The sequence below is a fragment of the Solenopsis invicta genome, chromosome 6 (genome assembly GCF_016802725.1).
Source record: "Solenopsis invicta isolate M01_SB chromosome 6, UNIL_Sinv_3.0, whole genome shotgun sequence".
NCBI lineage: Eukaryota > Metazoa > Arthropoda > Insecta > Hymenoptera > Formicidae > Solenopsis > Solenopsis invicta.
Window position 1 is genome coordinate 9931140 of NC_052669.1, and position 20159 is coordinate 9951298.

General features: G+C 37.5%; 1 protein-coding gene across 12 annotated transcripts; it reads right to left on the reverse strand.

The window, feature by feature from the left end:
- Positions 1–68: 68 nt before the first annotated feature.
- LOC105207465 lies at positions 69–20116 on the reverse strand. 12 transcript variants are annotated; one of them, XM_039450595.1, is made up of 15 exons: positions 19281–19457; positions 18143–18219; positions 17306–17477; positions 15370–15466; positions 11693–11784; positions 11508–11573; positions 6235–6344; positions 5626–5748; positions 5393–5545; positions 5137–5318; positions 4766–5074; positions 2709–2899; positions 2350–2550; positions 1615–1671; positions 69–903 (listed from the first exon to the last, which is right to left on the reverse strand). In XM_039450595.1, the coding sequence occupies exons 4-15, from the start codon at positions 15458–15460 to the stop codon at positions 670–672; spliced, it is 1809 nt and encodes a 602-aa protein (XP_039306529.1). In that variant the 5' UTR covers positions 15461–15466; positions 17306–17477; positions 18143–18219; positions 19281–19457; the 3' UTR covers positions 69–669. The 12 variants fall into 12 exon arrangements, with proteins under 12 accessions (XP_039306529.1, XP_039306530.1, XP_039306526.1 ...); XM_039450596.1 differs by lacking the exons at positions 18143–18219; positions 19281–19457 and adding an exon at positions 19910–20050; XM_039450592.1 differs by lacking the exons at positions 17306–17477; positions 18143–18219; positions 19281–19457 and adding exons at positions 16141–16280; positions 19910–20046.
- Positions 20117–20159: the final 43 nt, after the last annotated feature.

The window sequence follows — 20159 nt, forward strand, 5'->3', positions numbered from 1 at the left end:
CTTTTTCTTTAACGCACGTCTCCTGAAATCGACGGGGAAAATAGTCGACGTTGCAGGGAAAAGTCGTCTTCGTTGCCAAAGTTTTATTGTCTTCGCACGACGAAAAGCGCCGTGCGAAGAACGGACATATAATCAGTGACGTGTGTAAATATTCGCAACACGCCATCATTTGATACAGCAAATTTAGATATCTCGTCGCACCGAAATCTTCTAACGCTACCGGTCAGAAATATTTTAATTGGGAGATAATTGCACACATGGCGGGTGCGTTATCGCGCCATGCGTGTTTATGCGTTTCGTTCCTATCTTTTACCATTCTGCGTAGAATGGTCAAGCGTCGCTAGCTTCAATTATCTATAAAAAAGAAAAAAAGAAAAGGTGTCGAATAAAAAAGTGAAAAGTGAAATTGAAGAAACGCGCTGCGGCGCCTCGCGTAATCTAGCAATAATATACATACAATAATATTAAAATGACAACAATATAATTATTCTCCATAAATAATAATAATAATAATAATAATAATAATAATAATAATAATAATAATAATAAATAGATGATTGGTTCTATAGAATCTTTAAGTAAAAATTCATTTTGAACATAACGGAAGCGCGTCCAGTTTTATCTCGCACTTGTGGAACACGACATTTTCGTAGATGGTTGACGGATAATTTAGCGTAGTTTCTTGTTAACTTGTTCGATTTGTTCATCGATCCTCTGGGAAGTACCCCTGAATTTGCTCGGCTCGGGTCCAATCATCTGTATCAGCTGCGGCACCTCCTGACCGCTTATCTGCGTGAAACGTGCTAACGACTTCATGCACGTGAACAGCTGTTCCTCCGCGGGACTGCCGTTGAAATATTGTAGCAACGCCATCGTAAGCTCCACTGCGACGTCGTCAAATACCTACGGTTCACACTTACGTGAGGATATTTAAAAATCGTGTCGTATGTTTCGTGCGAATAGAAAGAAAAAGATAAGAAATAGCCCAAATACTAACTGTATAACAAATACTGAAAATTCAATCTTAAATGATTTTTAAATATACATACAAATTATATTACAAAACTATTTTAATTTTACTTGGCTTCTTATAAGGAGTCTACTTATGTTATTATTAAAACATTTTATTAAAAGTAAAACTTCAATTTTCTAATTAAACAAAAAAAAACGTTTAAGGTCGAATTTCCAGAACATTGTCACTAAATGAACATTTTAATCTAATGAAGTTGCACAAGACGTTAAATTAACGATTATCACATTGCGCTTGCAAAAAATTTGAGAGTTTCGTGTCAATTTTTAATTTAATCTCTTGTTTCTATTAATCGCAAAAAATTACGTAGAAAGTTCTTAATTTTTTCATGTAATGTTATATTAGATTTCAGGATTAAACCTTAAAGTATCGCTGTTACGTGAGTTCTCTGTAGTATTCTATAGTTTTAGTAATCGTTAGCATATATGTACACGAAATGTTATCTCACGTGTTGAAAAATTAATGCGCGCGGTCATCGCGTTACATACTAACGCACGTGTACTCGACGACCACGCGGGACACCGACAACAGTTATCGACTTACCGTGGCGCACGATTCGATCTAACATGGATTTGGATAGGTACCTTAGAAATGCTGCCTTTTGGTAATAGTCGCCGCAGATTTTTGCTTTTGTTCATTTTCTGAAAAAACAGTATCCGATTTCTGGAGAGATATCCGTTACACGCAGCGCTATCCGCTGCCGCGCGATTAGAGAGCTTCAATTTTGTGCGCATGCAAACGAGCATCGAGTGAATTGTGTATCCTTTGAGCCGTTCTTTTCAATTAATCGCAAATACGTAAGTTCTCTTTCGTTGCTCGTTCGTAGGAAACGGGTTACCAGGCGAGACGTCCACGTCGACGGTCGCGTTTAGCATTGACAGCGATTTATACACAGCTATTACTTCTTTTTATCTATTAATAAAGGCAGCACTTCTTTCTCAGGGCACAGTGCGAGCTTGTTCTCCTGCGACATCGGCAAGCATACATTCCGAAAGCGATATTACAAATGAAATCGCGCATCGAAGGACCGCTTTAATATTAGACAATTCCGATTCACATATCTTCTTCTATATAATAGAATTCTGTTCCAAACTCGTAGAGCAAACACAAAACTAATAAAAACTATTACACAATACAGAGAAAGATCTGTATTTAAAAATTGAATAATTATAATAGAACTGTAATTTTCTATAGGATGCCTTCGATGCACGAAGTACTTGCAGCGATGAGTTACGAAAGTAAAAGCAAAAAAAAAAAATTCGGCGATAAATGAGTGAGAATGTTAATTGGACCGGAAGGATACAGACCACAGTTTTTACCTCCTTGCAGGCAAGGTTGTGAATAATGGCCGCGCCGCGGATCTGAAGGTCCTCTGAGTTTGAGAGCAACGAGTGCACTGCAACCTTAGTAGTCACCCTTATATTGCTGATGTTATTGCTGACAGTCTGATCCTGATGCTGCCACTCGGATATGTAGAGCAACCATTCCGAGCTGCTGAGGTTCTCGAACATATTTGCCAACTGTATCAAAAACAATTAAAGAGTTGATGTTAAAGACTTTTAGAAATAAGGATATAAAATTACAAGTTTCTCTATTTAACAAAAAAATTATAAATTAATGTAAAATTATGATAAGTTATTAAAATCATTAATAATCTAATAATTTTGTTTGTACTTACAAATTGTGCGAGAGGAAGTTGCTCTTCCGGTGGATGTCGATCGATGTCAAAAGCATAAGTCATGATGATATGCTCTCGCCTGTCTTGATGCAATAACAGAATCACATCGTCCTTCAAAGCAGCGACAGATAGCACATTCAACAGTTTTACTCGCACGTCACTGTCTAATGATTTGTCGTAAAGTATTCGACCTAAAAACATTTAATTTAATCGAATTAATTTAATATAACACATCATAGTATCGTACTTTTAAAAACAGATCGAAAATCTAGCACATCTTTCCTGACAAAAATTTTTCTTAGAATTCTTCACATAATTTCACATAAGCTCTAAGCTCAATACTGCTAAATTACTTATTAATTTTGTAGAATTTTTATATTTTCAGAATTTTTCAAAATTTTATTACAAAGGGTATAGCGGAATAAAAAGAGTGATTTTAGGTCCCGTGCGTAATCAATTGTTATATAGAACAAAATATTTACCTAGGTAAAAGAAAATTTTGTGCCAAGTTTTATTTTAAAAGAGCCCCCACAATTTCGAGATATCGCAAAAAATGTGATTTTTTATTAATATTTTTTTTCCGTTAAATCTAAATTAATCTTTACAAAAAAATTCATGGTTTTAAAGGGTATCCATGCATATAAACTTTAATTTTTTGTCGTTCTATGCTAAAAATTCTGTTTTTAAAAAAATCTAGAATTTTTAAAACTGCATTATCTTTTGATCTAAAATAGTGGCCATTTAAAAAAAAATTCAGTGGATGAGTCATATGATATATTACATTCAAGATTATTTTGAGATTTTTGAATTTGGTGGAATAGTCGAAAAAAATAAAAACCAATTTTTTAAAGTATTTTTTGCTTTTAAATACACCCGATTAACATATATTACGTTGTTTTTAAATACAATTACCTTCGATTACACATCTGCAAACAGTAGTATAAAATTACAGAATTCACGTAATTTAAACTATGAGATTTCAATTTTTTTTAGTGAGAAAAATTTATTTAACTGATTTTAGCAGTTTTTTTATTTTCTTCAAATGTATATTTTCTTCAATTTTTAACTTTATCAAGCACATAATACATATGATAAACTTATCTACTTATAAGTAAATTACGTGAACTCTAATTTTATACTACTGTTTGCATATGTGTAATTGGAGATAATTGTATTTAAAAACAACGTAATATATGTCAATCGGATGTACTTAAGACTAAAAAATAATTTAAAAAATTGGATTTTTATTTTTTTTTTGACACGTTCCATTAAATTAAAAAATCTGAAAAAAATCTTGAAAGTAATATATCATATGACTCATTCACTAAATTTTTTTTTTAAATGGCCTCTATTTTAGATCAAAAGATAATGCGATTTAAAAAATTCTAAATTTTTTTAAAAATAGAATTTTTAGCATAGAACGACAAAAAAAATTGAGTTTATGTATATGGATACCCTTCATAACCATGAATTTTTTTGTAAAAATTAATTTAGATTTAACGAAGAAAAAGATATTAATGAAAAATCACATTTCTTGCGATATCTCGAAATTGAAGGTCTTTTGAAATAAAACTTGAAATAAAACTTTAAAATAAAATACAAAATTTTCTTGTATTTAGGTGAATATTTTGCCCTATATAACGATTGATTACGCGCGGAGTCCAAAATCACTCTTCTTATTCCGCTATATCCTTTATAATATTTTTAAAAAATTCTGATTTTTTGTGCAAACTAAATACTTAAAAAATTTTTTTTTGTCAAATTCTTTATATGAATTCTGAAATATTCAATATAAGATTTCTAAAATTTTTTATTTTATAAATTCTAAAGAAAACAAAATCTGAAGAAATTTTAAATATTTTTTCTCAGAAATTTTCATAAATAAATAATATAAAAAAATTAAGAAATATTTAAAAAAATTTTTTGTCAGAGATTCATTATAGAATCCATAATGTCTAATTTAAATATTTACAAATTCACAAAATGTAATCTAATAAATCATACATATTTCCAAATTCGAGAGAGCTGAGAGTACCTATATTATTTCAATTTCTCACCAACAAAGTTTAGGAAGTTGTCGCCTAAAGCCCAAGATCCTTCGTCCTCCAAGACGTATTGCCGCAATTCATCCAGACACGTCTGTTCTTCGTCGTTCAACTTCCCTTTGAGAGCGCTTACCAAACCCTCGTATTCTGCTTGCACGTCTACTAAATCCTTAAACACTATCGGTGGATCTCGACGGCGTTTCTTCTCTTCTTGCTCGCGCTTCTCGTCCTCTTCCATTTGCATCACTCGCTCGGACGGCAGCATCTCCGCGGGCATGCTTTCTCCATCAGCCCCCTGCTGCTGAGTTTCGCCGACTGCATCTGACAAATAAATATAAAAATTATTCTCATAATTTCTTAACTATATATAAAGTTTCACGTACTCTCGTTCTCCGCCATATCTGCAGAACAATTGCTCGGCCCGGTACTGTTGCTGTCGCTGCCAGTGGCTTCCCTGCTACTCTTTTCTTTCTTCTCCTTTTTCTTCTTTTTCTTCTTCCGGTCTTTCTTTGCTAGCTTCTCGTTAATAACGTTTCTTCGTTCCTCTAACGCAATCGAATTTAACCTGCGCGTGTGAAACTTTTGTAAAGTACCTGTGGAAGGTTTAATTAAAAACTATACTTTGCGCAAAAACTACACCTTGCTTCTTCGATGGCTGTGTTCAAGAGTTGATACTCCGGTGAGGCTTCCCTCTGGATCCTCGCCTCGACGAATCTCTGACCGACCGTGAATCCCGCACTCGCGTTACTGCTCAATGTTTCTATCGACGAACCTAAACGTTGTCCAAGAGGTCTGTAAAAAAAAATATAATTAAAAAATTAATAAAAGCGTAATATTAAATATCAAGTTATGTGATAATTCATAAGACGTACGTTTGTAATATTTCTTCCGGTAGATCAAGGATATACTTGGGAATGCCCGTGCCCACCAGGAAGTTGCTGACTTCCTCGGTAAAGGAATTACAGTTGTGCTTGAAGAGGTGGTATGTGCCTGGTCTGAAAGAACAAAATTGTTCATTGTAAAAAAAAACATAAAAAACTAACCAATTCTTGGACGTATATTAAAATAAATAAAACTAAATTACTAGATTTAAAAAATCTTATAAAATATAATGAAATTGTACAATAAAAAATCGAATGTGTAGTTAAAAAAAAATTGAATGCGCAACAAATTCAACATTGGAATTCTCCATAAAAGATCACAGAAGCGACACGTAATTCCTTCAATAAATTAACAAAGGGAAAGAGACGTGGCTCGAATTAGAATACGGTACGAGTCACGCTTTGAAAAGTAAGGAGTAAAATAAATGAAAATAAGTAAAGAGAAGGAAAAGCGACGCAGTAGTGCGCGCAAGCATACGATTTGCCTTCTCACAATTTCAACTACACAAAATGAAGACGCGGAAGATGAGAGATGTGGATGGGGTAGCTGGGTAGCTCTCATCTCGGAACACGCGTACACACGCAGCCAGTAGTACTCACGCGAACGTGGAGGTCCCCAGGCCGTTTATATATTCCAGGAAGACCGAGTAGGGCAGGTAGGTCTCGCCGAGCTTCTCAACTCTCTGCGGTTCCCCTAGCTCCGTGCCGCCCTGAAACACGCCAGCGGGCGGTCGCCGTTAAAATCGCGTCCAGGAAAACCGCGCCTCGCCGTCAATGTCAATTTCGCGACAGCTGCTGCGCTGATCCGGCACGCTCGGAGAGATTCGTTCTCGCCAGAGTAATAGAGGAGAAAAGAGAGCGAGAGCAAGAGAGAGAGAGAGAGAAAGGTAGAGAACACCCGCCTCCTCCTGGCATTAGTGGCCGCGTAATTTTAGAACTACGACAAATCTCGCGCTTCCCCACGAGAAAACGCCGAAAATAGACACACGTTGGAGCCGCGACCTCTTCTAGAACGCAAAAGAAAGATGCAGCCCGACGGAAGTAAATTGCGCGTTCCGAGAGCTGAATTTTCCGAAGGGACGTGAGAAAGTGCCGATGGTGCAAATTCTTATATTAAAAAGTGATATCAATACCGCGATGTACATTTAACAAGAACGAGAACGCGAAATTTCAATGGATGAATGACAAAATTTTATTGTAGATCGCGTTAAATCGTGATATGTAGATTGTCGATGAAAATGGTGTATTATTCAACGTGAATACACTAAAAATAAAAAAATAAATGTTGAAATAAATATATTTATCTTAACGTCTTTTCCTTGATTTAAAAAAATATTTTCTAAATTTAAAAATAAATTATTTTATACTAGCTAAAATTTATTTAAATCAGGAATTGATATTAAAATAAATATACTTACTTGAACGTAAAACTTTTTCAGGATAGGAACTAGTAGATATAAGTTTTTCAATTAGCGTACTAAATGCACTCAGAGAAAAGTTTCTTTGAGTAAAAAGAATTTGTTTGAAATCGAAGAAATTTGTGCATTGTTATACGGTTAAAGAAAAGTTTCTTTAATCTGAAGAAATTTTTTTGGTTACTCCTTTTATTAGAATTAAAAAAATAGAAGTTTGTGGATGCAACGCAAATCATTTTTTAAATAAAAGAAATATATTTGAAAAAGAACAAAACATTATTTTTCACATTTCTGTCAGTACTTTCTTCAAATTAAACAAATAATTTATTATTTATTTTAAAAATTATTCTAATAATAAATGTCATTGACGTCAAATAAATTTTTATTTTCACTTCAACTCAAAAAAATCAAGTTAAAGAAACGATTTCGTCAATTTAAATATAACTTTTCTCTGGGTGTAAGCTGATGGCTAAATTCTGTGACCAAACTCTCGTTGAGAAGCTAGAATCCCCGTCTGAAAGTATATCACGGAAATTACTGATACTTTAACAGCACGCATCATAGTTTTCTATATTAGGAATCCATAAAACTGTACGATTGTTGTCACACAAAATTTTAGAGTTTATTTCTTCACCTTGCTAAAGCTCTAAAACCGCACTCACTTCTCTTCCCTCTTTCTCGGTCTCGCATTCGATACCGCGAGTCCTCCACTTCCGGCGGCTGCGGTGCAAAACCGGAAACGCGCTCGCGTACGCGCGAAGCACTTTGCGAATCGGAAAGACAGGAGACAAGAACGGGTGAGAAAGAGCCGTCGCGGGACGATTCCTCCTCGCTCTCTTCAAGAACGCTCCCAAGGAGCGGGAAACGGCTCGCACGCCGACTGCCGATGCTCGGAGACGCCAACGGCGAGCGAGACGCCGACGTTGAAAGATGAGTGCGTGCGCACTTCCGAAATTCGCGATTCGCGCTTCTCTAATCGCTGGTTTCAAAGATGCTGTTCGAAAAAAGGGGTTACAAGGAAAGGAGCAGGAATACCTGCAGTTTAAACGAGGTTTGTTGATAAACGTGACCAATCGTATTAGTGATACTAATGAAACTCGAAATGGAGAATAGAGAATATCATGCAAGGCTGATTGCAAGCGACGTGTATTCTGAATAATGAAACAAGAAGATATTTTCTTCACGAAAGAAAGATAATTGTTACACTGAGAAAAAATTCCTCAATTTTAATAAATATTTATTCGAATAGTACTAATGAAATATTTACTTACGGTACACAAATATTTATTCCATAAGAAAAAAATGATACATTAAATTGGTGGTTCTTATATTAAATAAATATATATTTACATTTAGTAAATATTTTATTAGTATTATTCAAATAAATATTTATTGAAATTTATTAATTTTTTCCTCAGCGTACAGATATCACAAATCATCTTGTTAAGTTCTGCTGAAAATTTGTGATACAGGAGAATCCTACCTTGAAAAAAAGAAGCAGGAAGTAGAGAAATGATCTAGAAATATGATGTTTGTACTATAATTAGATGATTAGAATAAATCAAGAATTGTAATTATAATTGATTACCTCAATTATCCTCAAGCCTTAATCCTTTCGTGGAACATACAGGGTGATTATTAATGAATGTCCCCACTTTTTACCATAGGAGCACGCATTTGTAATTTCTAATATAATAATATGTTTAGAAATACATATCCGTCGGTAAATCAGGCTCCTATGATAAAAAGTAGGGACATTCATTAATAATCATCTTGTATATGTCCCAAGTCCCAATCATTTAAAAATTTACATCTTCTACAAAAATAAAGATAGCAACTTCATCCTGAGCTCATTTTAAAGCTGAAGGATAGAATTCTTCACAAAAAAGTCAACATTCTTGTAAATTTTACCTCTTAATTGATCTGCATATCTCATCAAATATTCGTCAAATGAGATAACATTGAAAAATGCATACAACTTACACAAAAATTAAGAAAACAAGTTCTTCTTAAATTCATTTTGAAAGTCAATGTAAAGGTTACAAAATCGCTATTTAATTTCAAAATGCTGACGGACCAAAATGTTAAATTTTGTTGTATTCACATAAATTGGTAAATGCAACTTTTTGAGATTGCTGATAATGAAGTAAAAATTAAAAATGGCGGACCAAAATTCTAAATTTTGGATTTTAGTCTGTCATTTTGATTTTTAAAATTTTCATTACAAATATATAATCAGCCATAAAAGTCTTTAGTAATTATTTCTAGAAAACTCGGCAGAAAGAGTCAATCAATGATCAAAATGATACCAATTGTAGAATTGAAGGAAAACTCGCGTGAGTATATCGTAAATATCTTGAAAGATGTTTTTAACACGTTCGCACACGAAGTCGGTCATCGAATTTGGCGGTAGATTTTCACGTGGGCGGAAATGAGTGTGTCAGTTACATCGGTTTCACGGTGTCGCAAAACGACGCGCATTACAATTACGCGCGCGTTGGTCACGCGCGTACCCACCCGTGCGTATATTTTCGTCAATGTGTCTAAAGTAATGCAACCGTAATGATTTCATCGCGTTGCTTTTAGACGCGCGTCAGTGTCGCGATTATTACTTACGCGACTGTCCGACACCGCCGGTCGGTGGCGGCCGCCTTAACTCGCACAGAGGAATTGCAGGGGGAGATTTTATAATTTTATAATATAATTTTGATACAAGTGTAATTTTAATATCTCTCCGGAAATACCAGGCTCTTTCATATGCCTACATTCAAGAAAACTGCGCGGAATGCTAAGTATTTGAATTCTATTAAAAAGCAAGAACTAGTTTTTGTAACAGAAAATGTGGGAACTCATTTGCATACTCAATATATACACTACAGCAAATAACAAAGCTATTAGTTTGAGAAACATACAAGATCCAAAAAGCGTCACGTCTCAACTATTCCTAGGCTCAATCTTTTCACTGTCAAGAGGAGATTTTAATCGAATTATTCTTCACAAAAAATCAACACCCTTGTGAGTTTCATCTCTTGATTTGCATATCTCGTTAAATATTCGTAAAATGAGATACAAGTGAGAAATGCATCAACTTCCACGAAAATTAGTGATTTCTTTCTGAGCTCATTTTGAAAATCAATGTAAGGGCTATGTAAAGGAATTTTTTTGCTGCATTTTAATCTCGGGTAAATTTTGTCGCTCACTCTGTATCTTTGAACATAGAAAAATAGAAGGAATTGTTCTAAGGTAATTTTACTGTCTAGCCCAGCGAAGGATGGATCGACTATCGCCCATTTCTACCAATTGTAGATTAACTACTTTGATCTCAGTTTGAACTCTTTATCTCTTTCTAATTCTTAAGACTAAAGAAGGATAAAGAGTAAGTTAAACTGGGATCAAAGTTAATCTACATTAGTAGAAATAGGTATAACTGACCGTATGGCTGCGGTGATTAGGAAGCAACCACACCAAGATGATTGGGGAAACATTTTGTCGCATGCGGGATGCAAGCACGGACGAACTCACCTTACCTTCGCCTTATGCCGAGTCTGAACGTAGCGTGGAGCATAGGGCAGGAAAGAGAGTAGCCGCGAGCAAGAAAGAAAGAGAGAGCGGAGAGAGGAAGCGGATGTGTGCGAGCGAGCGTGTACGTACGCGCCCGCGCGTATACGTGTGTGTGCAACGGGGATTATTTTTGGATTGAACCGCACCAAATTTAGTTCCCGCTCGTGTCTAGCGTATCGTATAGCCCACCGTGCGACTACGCCACTCTACGACTAGATCTTCCGATGATCGGTCGCGACTTCGGGCCGCTGGATGCATCGGCGTGCACCCCGGATCAGGTCCCCCGATAGGTGCACCAGGCGCGACGGGAAGCGGCGGGGCCATCATTAATTCTCTCGTTCGGCTCGTTGATAGCGCGGCTATTTATATTGCACTTGTCCCAAGCGACTTGTCCCACGATGATGACCCCAAGTCGAGTAGCCGGCGGTGCCCGAGATTGGTAATATTGCTAGCAGAAACGTGTAAACGAAAAAAGAGAAAAGCTTGCCGCATAGGAGTGATGCTTACCCATATAGCACAGCATAGCAAAAACATTGCCAAAAATTGCTACAATGTTTCAGCAATATTGCAGCAATGACAAAATGTCCGCTTCAGAAATATTGATACGTAATGTTGCAGTAACGTTAATACAATATTATATATGGTATGTCGTTGCAACATTACGTATCAATATTTCTGAAGCGGACATTTTATCATTGCTGAAAAATTGCAGCAATATTTTGCAATGTTTTTGCAATACTGTGCTGTATGAATAGCAATGGATCTAATATTTATTCAGCAAACAGAAATCGCGCGTCCCCCGAGAGCTCGGCGGTAGGACGCGGTGCGCTCGCTAATGCGTTGTTGATACTGGCCGGCGGCCGCAATTGACGTTTCTAACGCGCGGGGGATACTCACGAGGAGGAAAGAAAGCACTCGGGCGGAGTATCGAGCACGGCGGCGCGACGGGAACCACCTGCGTGACTGAATGAAAAAACCCCGCGTTGTATATATATTTCAACGTTTTGCCGTGATGCAGGCAGCGCTAGAGCGTTCGATCGTATTCTGATCGAGATAATTCAGGATCCGCGGAGAATACTCACGGGTCGGATACTCTGGATGCCGGCGGGACCGAAGAAATACTCCCTTCCGTACGCGACTATCGCCGTGTGCCATATTCCGTCCAGCTGGCGACCTACGGAAAAAAAGTCAAAGATGAACGATCACCGTTTTAATAAGAAACAGAATACGCTAATATAAAATAGTATTTAACGTGTTTATAGTTACTCAACAGGCATTTATATAAATTGATATATTTTTAACACCTTTACTTTTCCATATAAAAATAAGTTTTTTTTATATTAAATAAAAAAATGATTATTTAATAATCACTTAGCAGTCATACACTAAGAAAAAATTATAAAAAATTAAAATATTTAATCCGATGTGATAATTGAATATTAAGTTAGTTTAGTTTAGTTAATTCTTAATTTAAAAATTTGAATATCCTTCGATATCCTTAAAAGAGATATCCTTCGAACAGATAAAAATTAAAATACTAGTCTCAAAATTGCAGCGGAAGACTAGCTGCTTCCAAGTTTTCGGATCCAGAAAGAATTCGGAATTACACGAAAACTAATTCTATTTGTATCTCCGACGTGATCCAACGAGGCAACCTCGAGACAGGCTTAGATTCGGGCTCGCGATACTTGTTCAAGGACCGACGGAGAGACGATAATAATTGTCGCGGATTGTCCTCGCGTAAATTCGCCAGCTAGATCAGCGCGCGAAACGCGAAGCTTGCGGGCCCGGATGAAGCTCGAGCTTGCGGACCCTCTTTATGTGCCTCCTTCGACCCAGTTCTGCACCGCGGAAATAGCTAAGTACATCCGCGTACAGGCGTTAGGTTCGCCTCTCGTGGCTTTCTCATTGCACCTCTCGGGCCTCCCGGTGGATGTCGACCTCGCAAGAAATAACCTGGCCGTTATAATTACTTCCAGAGCGGTGCGAGATCGCCGACGTTTACGACGAATTCGAAGGGAGGTGGTGGACCTCGGGCTTTTGATGCCGTAGATGCAACGAGGTATATATTTATAGAACGTAACTTTACGTAATGCAAATTTAGTTCCTTGACAAAGAAACAATAATAGGAAGCAATAATAATAATTTTTATTAATATCTAATAATAATTATTTATTTTATAAATTATTATTATTATTATTAATTGTTATTTATATTTACTGACGTAAAATTAAGATCCTTTCAAACTGGATTAGAAATAATTATTAAATAATTAATTGACAGTCACACGTAGCATTAATTCGACTGGCAGTCGTGAAGATATTCGGGAGGCTAATAAATTCTCTACGTCGTGGTCGAAACAATGTATCTGTAAAATAATCCCGACATTGCCGAGGTTTCACTTGACATTCGTTCGGTCTGGACCGGCTGCCAATTCATCCAGATCGAAATTTTCTCAGAGAGCGTTGGAACGAACGCTGCACCCGACGCACTCGAAAATAAACGGCCGAGAGTGCCGGGGAACGTGAAGCTTGGACACGTGGCGGCGCACACGATCCGCGTGTTGCCTCCGCGCTTTACGCCATTCCTATGGAATTTCGTACAGATTACGAAGCGGCATCCCGCTCTGGCACCACTTCTTCCGGCCGCTTCCGCGTTGGTCCCGCTGCACACACGCGCGCTTCTCTAAATTATTGCCGCGCATACCGCGCGCATCTACAACTTTACATACCGTCTCCTATACGACTTGCAACGCCGCGTGTATCATTCATTTCTAAATCCCTGAGAATCCAGTTATTGAGCATTTGCATTGCGAATGAATGCACTTGCCTTCTGCCAGGATATTTCAATTTCATTTCTGCAATATTTTCTCTAAAACTACTTGATCCTGTCAGTTCAACGCGCTTCCTCGTTGCATCCCAATGAAGCGAATCGATTAAAGCGTCACGAAGCTGATCGATACGACAACAACGTCGTCGCTCTCTGAGTCATCGACGCCCAAAGTGTCATTCCCGATTCTCGCGACGACTGTTTATATTTGACTTGTCTTTAATCCGAAATCGTCCGTGCGATCTGGCAAGAGTCGCAATGCCGAGAGGAGTAATGACGAGTAGATACGGCGACCCGTGAACTGAGAGCATGACTGGTAGAATCGAAGGAGACGAGATAAAAAACCAATTGATCACGTCAACTTTTTTCCGTGAATATATATTTAACAAGAAAGATCCAATGTGCCTACGAAGGATTAAGATTGTATCAAGCGCGCAGTCCCTGCAAAATAAATAAAATTTAGAAATGTATTTAATATTAAGACTATTAAAAAATAGTGAACTAACAAATAGTTCAAATAAGCTATATACAAATAAAAGTTCTGTGAATAAAATTATATTTTTATAAGAATGTTGTTAAAAATATTAGACTGCATTTTTAATAACATATTTTTATAGTTTATTTGTTATTAAAAATTAAATTCTTTGCAACATTAAGAATTAAGAAAAATCTCAAACAATCTCAATGAAATTTTACATAAATCATCTTAAACATTTAAAGTATTTAAATAAAAAAATTCAAATTATTTCTTATTTCATTATTAGTTACATCACATTTTTATTAGAGCGTGTGTCTATTTCTTAATAAAATAATTTTTTATCTAGATAGAAAATTGCCGCCAATTTTTTTCTACTACCTTCAAATGTAATAAGAAACAATCTATAACTTTTTTATAATTTTTTTAATATTTTGAGAAATGTTCTATATCTGTCCTTAAAAAACTACTAAGGCAATTTACTATTATTTAAAATTCCATTACGGAGATTTCAACCAGACAACGAACAACCGCATAATCATCGACCTTTGAAGAGATGCATGAGATTTCGTTTTAGTAATGTATTAAAATTATGTTAATTTCACAGTTAGCTTAATTTCTTCGTCTGTCATCTGCAACATTAAAACAGAAGAACCGCGGTCATCGTTTCTACGACACATAACAAAGAAAGACGTTTTCTGCCACGTTATATCTTTAAATAACATTCCGCCGGCTCAAGGTAAAGCGGCTTAAAATTGCGCTTGATGGAAAACAGCGATGAAAACAGTATTCGATAAATATTATAAGCAATCGCTGGTCACGACGCCGTGACGTAGGTCTCAATTTTTCGGGTCAACAACATTTTTAAGAAAAAAATTACTTGATCTTTACCTGTCATTTAACACTTTAATAAGCGTGTATGAAATCGATAAGTAAATAATACAAAATACTGACATTCTCGAGATCTTATGTCATTTAAGTTAGTAAAGTGCATAGTAAGAGCTAATAATCTCTGCTTTAAAAACTTACAAGTCATTATCGGCTTCCTTTTTATTTACGAATGAAACACGGCGATCGAATGTTTATTTTCGTTCTAAAATGTTCTCTCAAAAAAAGTCAAGTAAAAGAAATAAAATCGATTTCAGTAGTGTAAGTGAGGCCAATAACGAGCAAAAGTTTGGTCGTTGATATGATTAATGTCTCTTTACACTGAAGAGGATTCCGTAGAGTCGAAACGTTTGCGTTACATGAACCATTGGTCAATTAAATTAAAGAGACATTAATTATATCAACAATAAAACTTTTGCTCGCTATTGGCCTCACACTATTAAAATCGATTTAAAATTCATACGAGACGGACTGCATATTAACATTGTAAAAAAATAAATACACGAGCGATATCTACGTAACAATGTCCTTCCTATCATAAATTTCTTCCAATCATTCCATGCTCACCGATAAGTAACGGTGACATCATTGCAGCCATTCCCTTGGTGAGATCATAAATGTACAGCTCCACTGCGGTCCTTATATCTTCCTCCTCCATCTTGTCCTGAAAAAAAAATAATAATAATAATAATGTGAACTGTAATAATTATTACAAACTTAAAAAAAAAATAATTGTTCCAAGTAATAATCGCCGAATTTGTCACGTGGTCCATAAGCATTTCTCAGATCCATGCCCGTAAAGAAAAAAAATGTCCCGTACGCGATTCTTTCGTTCCTGACTTTTACGTGCGGTGAAATCCGGGTTGTGTCTATACCTTCGCGGGGATAGACTCAACGATGTCGCGAGGAAGAGCATTCTGACACCGTACCTTACACGCTTCTTGGACTCTGCCGTACGTAACGACTCGGAAGACGCAAATACACCGTTCTCGTCTCACGGAGAGCCGTGCTCCCGCACCGTATGACCCGAAGCGTCTCTCAAAGACGCCTCTCGTCTCGGCGTCTCGACGGGAAAACGACGAGGCGGGAACGTCGGCTACGAGGCGGCATTCGATATATCATCCGCGCGCGCGGTTCTAATCGACTGCGACGTGCGTGGGAAAAAAATGCTGCGAGTATCCGAAAATAAGGATTTCGGACGAGATGATCTCCGTTCATCTTGGAAAAAAAAAAGAAAAAATTTGCCACATTCTAATCCGATAAATGGTACTCGAAGCTTTTGACATTTAGAACGAGCTTCCAGCGACGAGAAGCTAATTCGGAAAGTGCAATACTCACACAGCTCTTTTTTTTTATGTCTTCCCGATTATGATAAAGGCTTCTTCGTTATTCGTGCCGTGCAACGCGCTCGTTCAGTTTCTCGTGGAGGATTGTCTGGTATAACGAGACCGAAGGAGTTTCACACCGCGTGATAAAAGCTGCAATGAGTCAGCGATTTAGACGCGTCCGCGCATATACATTATAAGAGCTATAGCTATTATTTTAATGCACGAGATTGATCTAAATAATTCAATGAAATGTGAAATTTGCATTTCGAGAGACGAAATCTAAATCTTATGGATACTCAAGTGCAAGCTAATTTTCGCTGTCATACTGAGAGAAAAAACTTAGTATCAAATCAACAATTTATTATTTCATTATAAGCAAGAATATAAAATTGGCATCAGATCAGCAATTCGTAACGTTGTTCCAAATATAAACAAAAATATAAAATTGTTAGACAGATTATAAATTCTCATAATAAATTTTATTGGGATTTAATAAATTGCTCCACGAATTCCTTGCCAAATACCAAAATCTCTGTAACGATCAAATGTCTCTAAACAAACGAAAATATCAAGAGCATATTTTAGCAATATGACAATAGCGTCTCAAATCGAAGCTTATACATACACGAGCGAGATTTCAAATTTTACTCATTACGTAATCAAGGCTTTCTACATTCTTTTTGTCACGCAATGAGTCGGTCTTATAAAAAATGATCTGCTCCCTAAAGAAGCATTCCTCAATATTCAAGTTTAAGAATTAACATTAGAACTGAATTGGAAACTAAAGAATAATAGAAACAAATTAATCAAACACTGTCAAAATATAAAGATAAAAGCTGGAAAGCTGAAAACTTGTCGATTCGCGAAGAGAGCAAGAAGAGAGGAGCGTCGGTCGAGCCTACCTTTCTCTCATTGACGGTTTAACGGATGGATCGATTATTGGGTACGACCACTGCGGGAAGGTAAGGAACGGCTGGCGGACTCCTAGCAAAGCGACGGATCGAAAAGCCGACGTGACCGATGCTGGTCGACGACAATAACGACGACAACGATGACGAGAAGAGAACTTGACGCGCACGTAGGTCGAGCGGGTCTCTCGAGAACCCCGGGGTGCGCCTCTCGCGCTAGATGACTACCGGCTAGCAAATGCAAACTGATCGCGCCGAAATCCTCACCGCGGGGTCCCTCACGGCGCGGTAGTCGTTCTTGGCAGGAAGAAATGGTAAAGAGGTAAGAGGGTCATAACCAGCGGCCGCCGCTCCGACGTATGCTCGTCATCCGTTCCGTAATGTGTATTGTCAGGATTTATTCAGGATTACGTTGCAATTATCGCGTTCCCTCTAGTTTCTAGAAGAAAAGAAGAGTAGACATGTTGAAACGTATCTAATGACGTATGTCAAAAGGCGACGTTATTGTCGCTGAGTCACGTCGCCTCTGCGTCGAATGACGCAGACACTCGGTGAGAGGCTTGACTCTCTCTCTGCGTATACGTAGTATGCTATTAAAGTACGTCTCTATCTGTATCTCTATCTCCGTAGGTGTTTTTTCGATATACAGTTTATATATCCCTTGTGATTTCACAGTTATTATAAACATAATAGACGTTGGCGTGAGACCCTGGCAGTTTTGGAATATGCACGCGCGTCAAAAATACATGTGATTTTCCGTTCTCCGGATAGACGCGAATCTCGAGAGAATCTCTCCAAATGCGCCAGAGAGAGTATTTCTAAATTTGAAGACCCAAAATTACATTGAGAGGGAGATAGAGTGAGAGACGCACTGATTTTTAGCAACTGAAGTAAACGTGCTTTCTCAAAATTTGTGTAACTTTACGCAGAGCCAAGGAAACATTGTAAGAATTCGTACATTCGTCAATGAAAATTTTGCGACTATTTGGAAAATTCATGAGAGTCGTAAAACTCGAATCTGCAAGACCTAATTATGCTAAAATTCATCGTCCACCGAGGAAAGATGTGCCAGCATTCAATTTATTTATATCCGAGTACGATCACCTGGTAAAGTGGCAATTGCTGGCACCGTGGCCGTGACCAGATAACAATTCGCGATCGGTTCAATGCGTCGCTTATTCCTGCAAGAATACAAATTTACGTTGAACGTCCCGCAGCTTTGCGTTGCGCGAATATTATAATGTAAATAACAAATAAATAAAGATTTACATAAAATATCGAGGGAAACGCGTATCGCGCTCCAGAAATAAGATTCCTTTTAAGACAGCAAGAAAGATTTTAGTTACAAAATAAATAAAGCAAAAGCAATGAGAAGATACAAGAATGCAAAAATTAGATTAAAAAAATTTCCAGCTTTAGATAATTTTACAATTTTTGTTAAATTAAAAAAGATTAATTTAACCGACATTTAATTGTTTAACAAATAGAAGATTAAATCATGGATGTTGAATTATTTAGCTAGAAATTTTGGTTTGAGCAATTCTGTAATGTTGAATGAATCATTGATCAAATTAATCAGAGGTTTCAAAAATTCATATTTAAAAGAAATTGCAATCTTTAATTATTTATAATTTTTATTCGACTTATCGGTTTCTGTGTAAAATAAAAATTATATCATTTTTAATTATATCATTTTGATAAAAATCGTGTTTTAAACATGATTTAAACATAAAAAAAAAGTTTTTTTTACATAATTTTTACCAACCCTGATTTTTATATTTATTTATTTTCGGAAAAATAATCAATCGAGGCAGCTTTGATCAAAGAATTAATTTAAGGCGATTTTTGGCGATCGTTAGGTACATACATCTATCAACGTTGTTATTGGTAGGGATCAGCAGGGGTTACTCTGGTAACTTATACCAGAAAATGCTGAAATGATATGATCGATAATGCTGAAAAGTTCTTTTTTCATAATATATGTTGTTTTTATCTATTCGTGTTACATTTGGTATTTTCAATCTACCAGAAGTTTGAAATTACAATTCTACTTTATTGCTAGATATAGCATGGTATCAACCAGGTAAATACCAAAACGTTTAGTCATGCTTCTATCACTATTAATACGCGAAATCGAGTATACTTTGGTTGTTAACCTAAATCACGCCAAAATTCGCCTTTAATCAACAATCAATTGTTTCAGAGGATGCCGAAATATATTATACTTAGCTACAAATTTTACTTTGAGACATTTTCTGCGATATTTTCATCATAAATCAATCGCCGATTAAGTTAATTGAACTTGCGCTCAAATCACTCCTAATCGTGACCAGCACCAAGGGTTCTCGACGACGTCGCCTCCCGCATTCCTGAGGCGTCCATCTCGCGGGCAGCACGACAAATCGTTCCCGGCAAACGGAAAGCACCCCCCGAGTCCCCGAGCTCCGAGTGCGCGCGAAAAGAAGAGACCGTACGGACACAGCGCGCGCAGCGTCGGAAACGCGCGACGCGCACAACCGATTTCGCGAGCGCCGCGCCTGGCCGCGCCGCGTCGCGCCATCACGCCGGATACGCTATATCGACGGCGCTACGCTCTCTTTCGAAAGTGCGCCAGGGGTCGGCGTCCGCTTCTACCCCGCCGTAGGGCAGGTTGCATAGTGCGCGGGGATCGCTGGGAGAGAGAAAAGCGTGTTTACGAGTGGCCTTTGTTATCCTCGTCATCTGTCACGCGGCGCGATTACGGTCGTGTTCGATCGACACTCGCACGGACGAAAAAGAGAGAGAGAGAGAGAGAGGAAAAAAAAAGAAAAGCGAAGGCGCGAGGCAAATTTCGGAGTTACCAAGAGAGAGACAGAGAGAAAAAAAACTTACCTAGCGTCGAGCGAGACCCCCTGGAAACTCGCGTGCACAGCGACTCGACTCGACTCGACTCGATTCGACTCGTGCTCCTCGTTGCCTCCGCGGTCGACCAGTGGCAGGGACGCTCGCTCGTTCGTTTGCTTGCTCGCTCGCTCGCTCGCTCGCTTCAGCTCGCTTCGCCTGGCTCGTCGAGATCTCTCGCGGGAGTTCGTTGTACCGCGCCGAGCGTGACGACCAGACGACTCGTCCGAATCGTGTGTCC

Excerpts from the sequence above, each read along its gene's own strand:
- LOC105207465 (XM_039450593.1), bottom strand. The coding sequence starts at position 15,460 with ATGGAGGAGGAAGATATAAGGACCGCAGTGGAGCTGTACATTTATGAT. Across the intron at positions 6,345-11,507 it reads GAGTGCTTTCTTTCCTCCTC|GGCGGCACGGAGCTAGGGGA; the intron begins GTGAGTATCCCC and ends GGCGTGTTTCAG. Across the intron at positions 904-1,614 it reads CAAAAGGCAGCATTTCTAAG|GTATTTGACGACGTCGCAGT; the intron begins GTACCTATCCAA and ends TGTGAACCGTAG.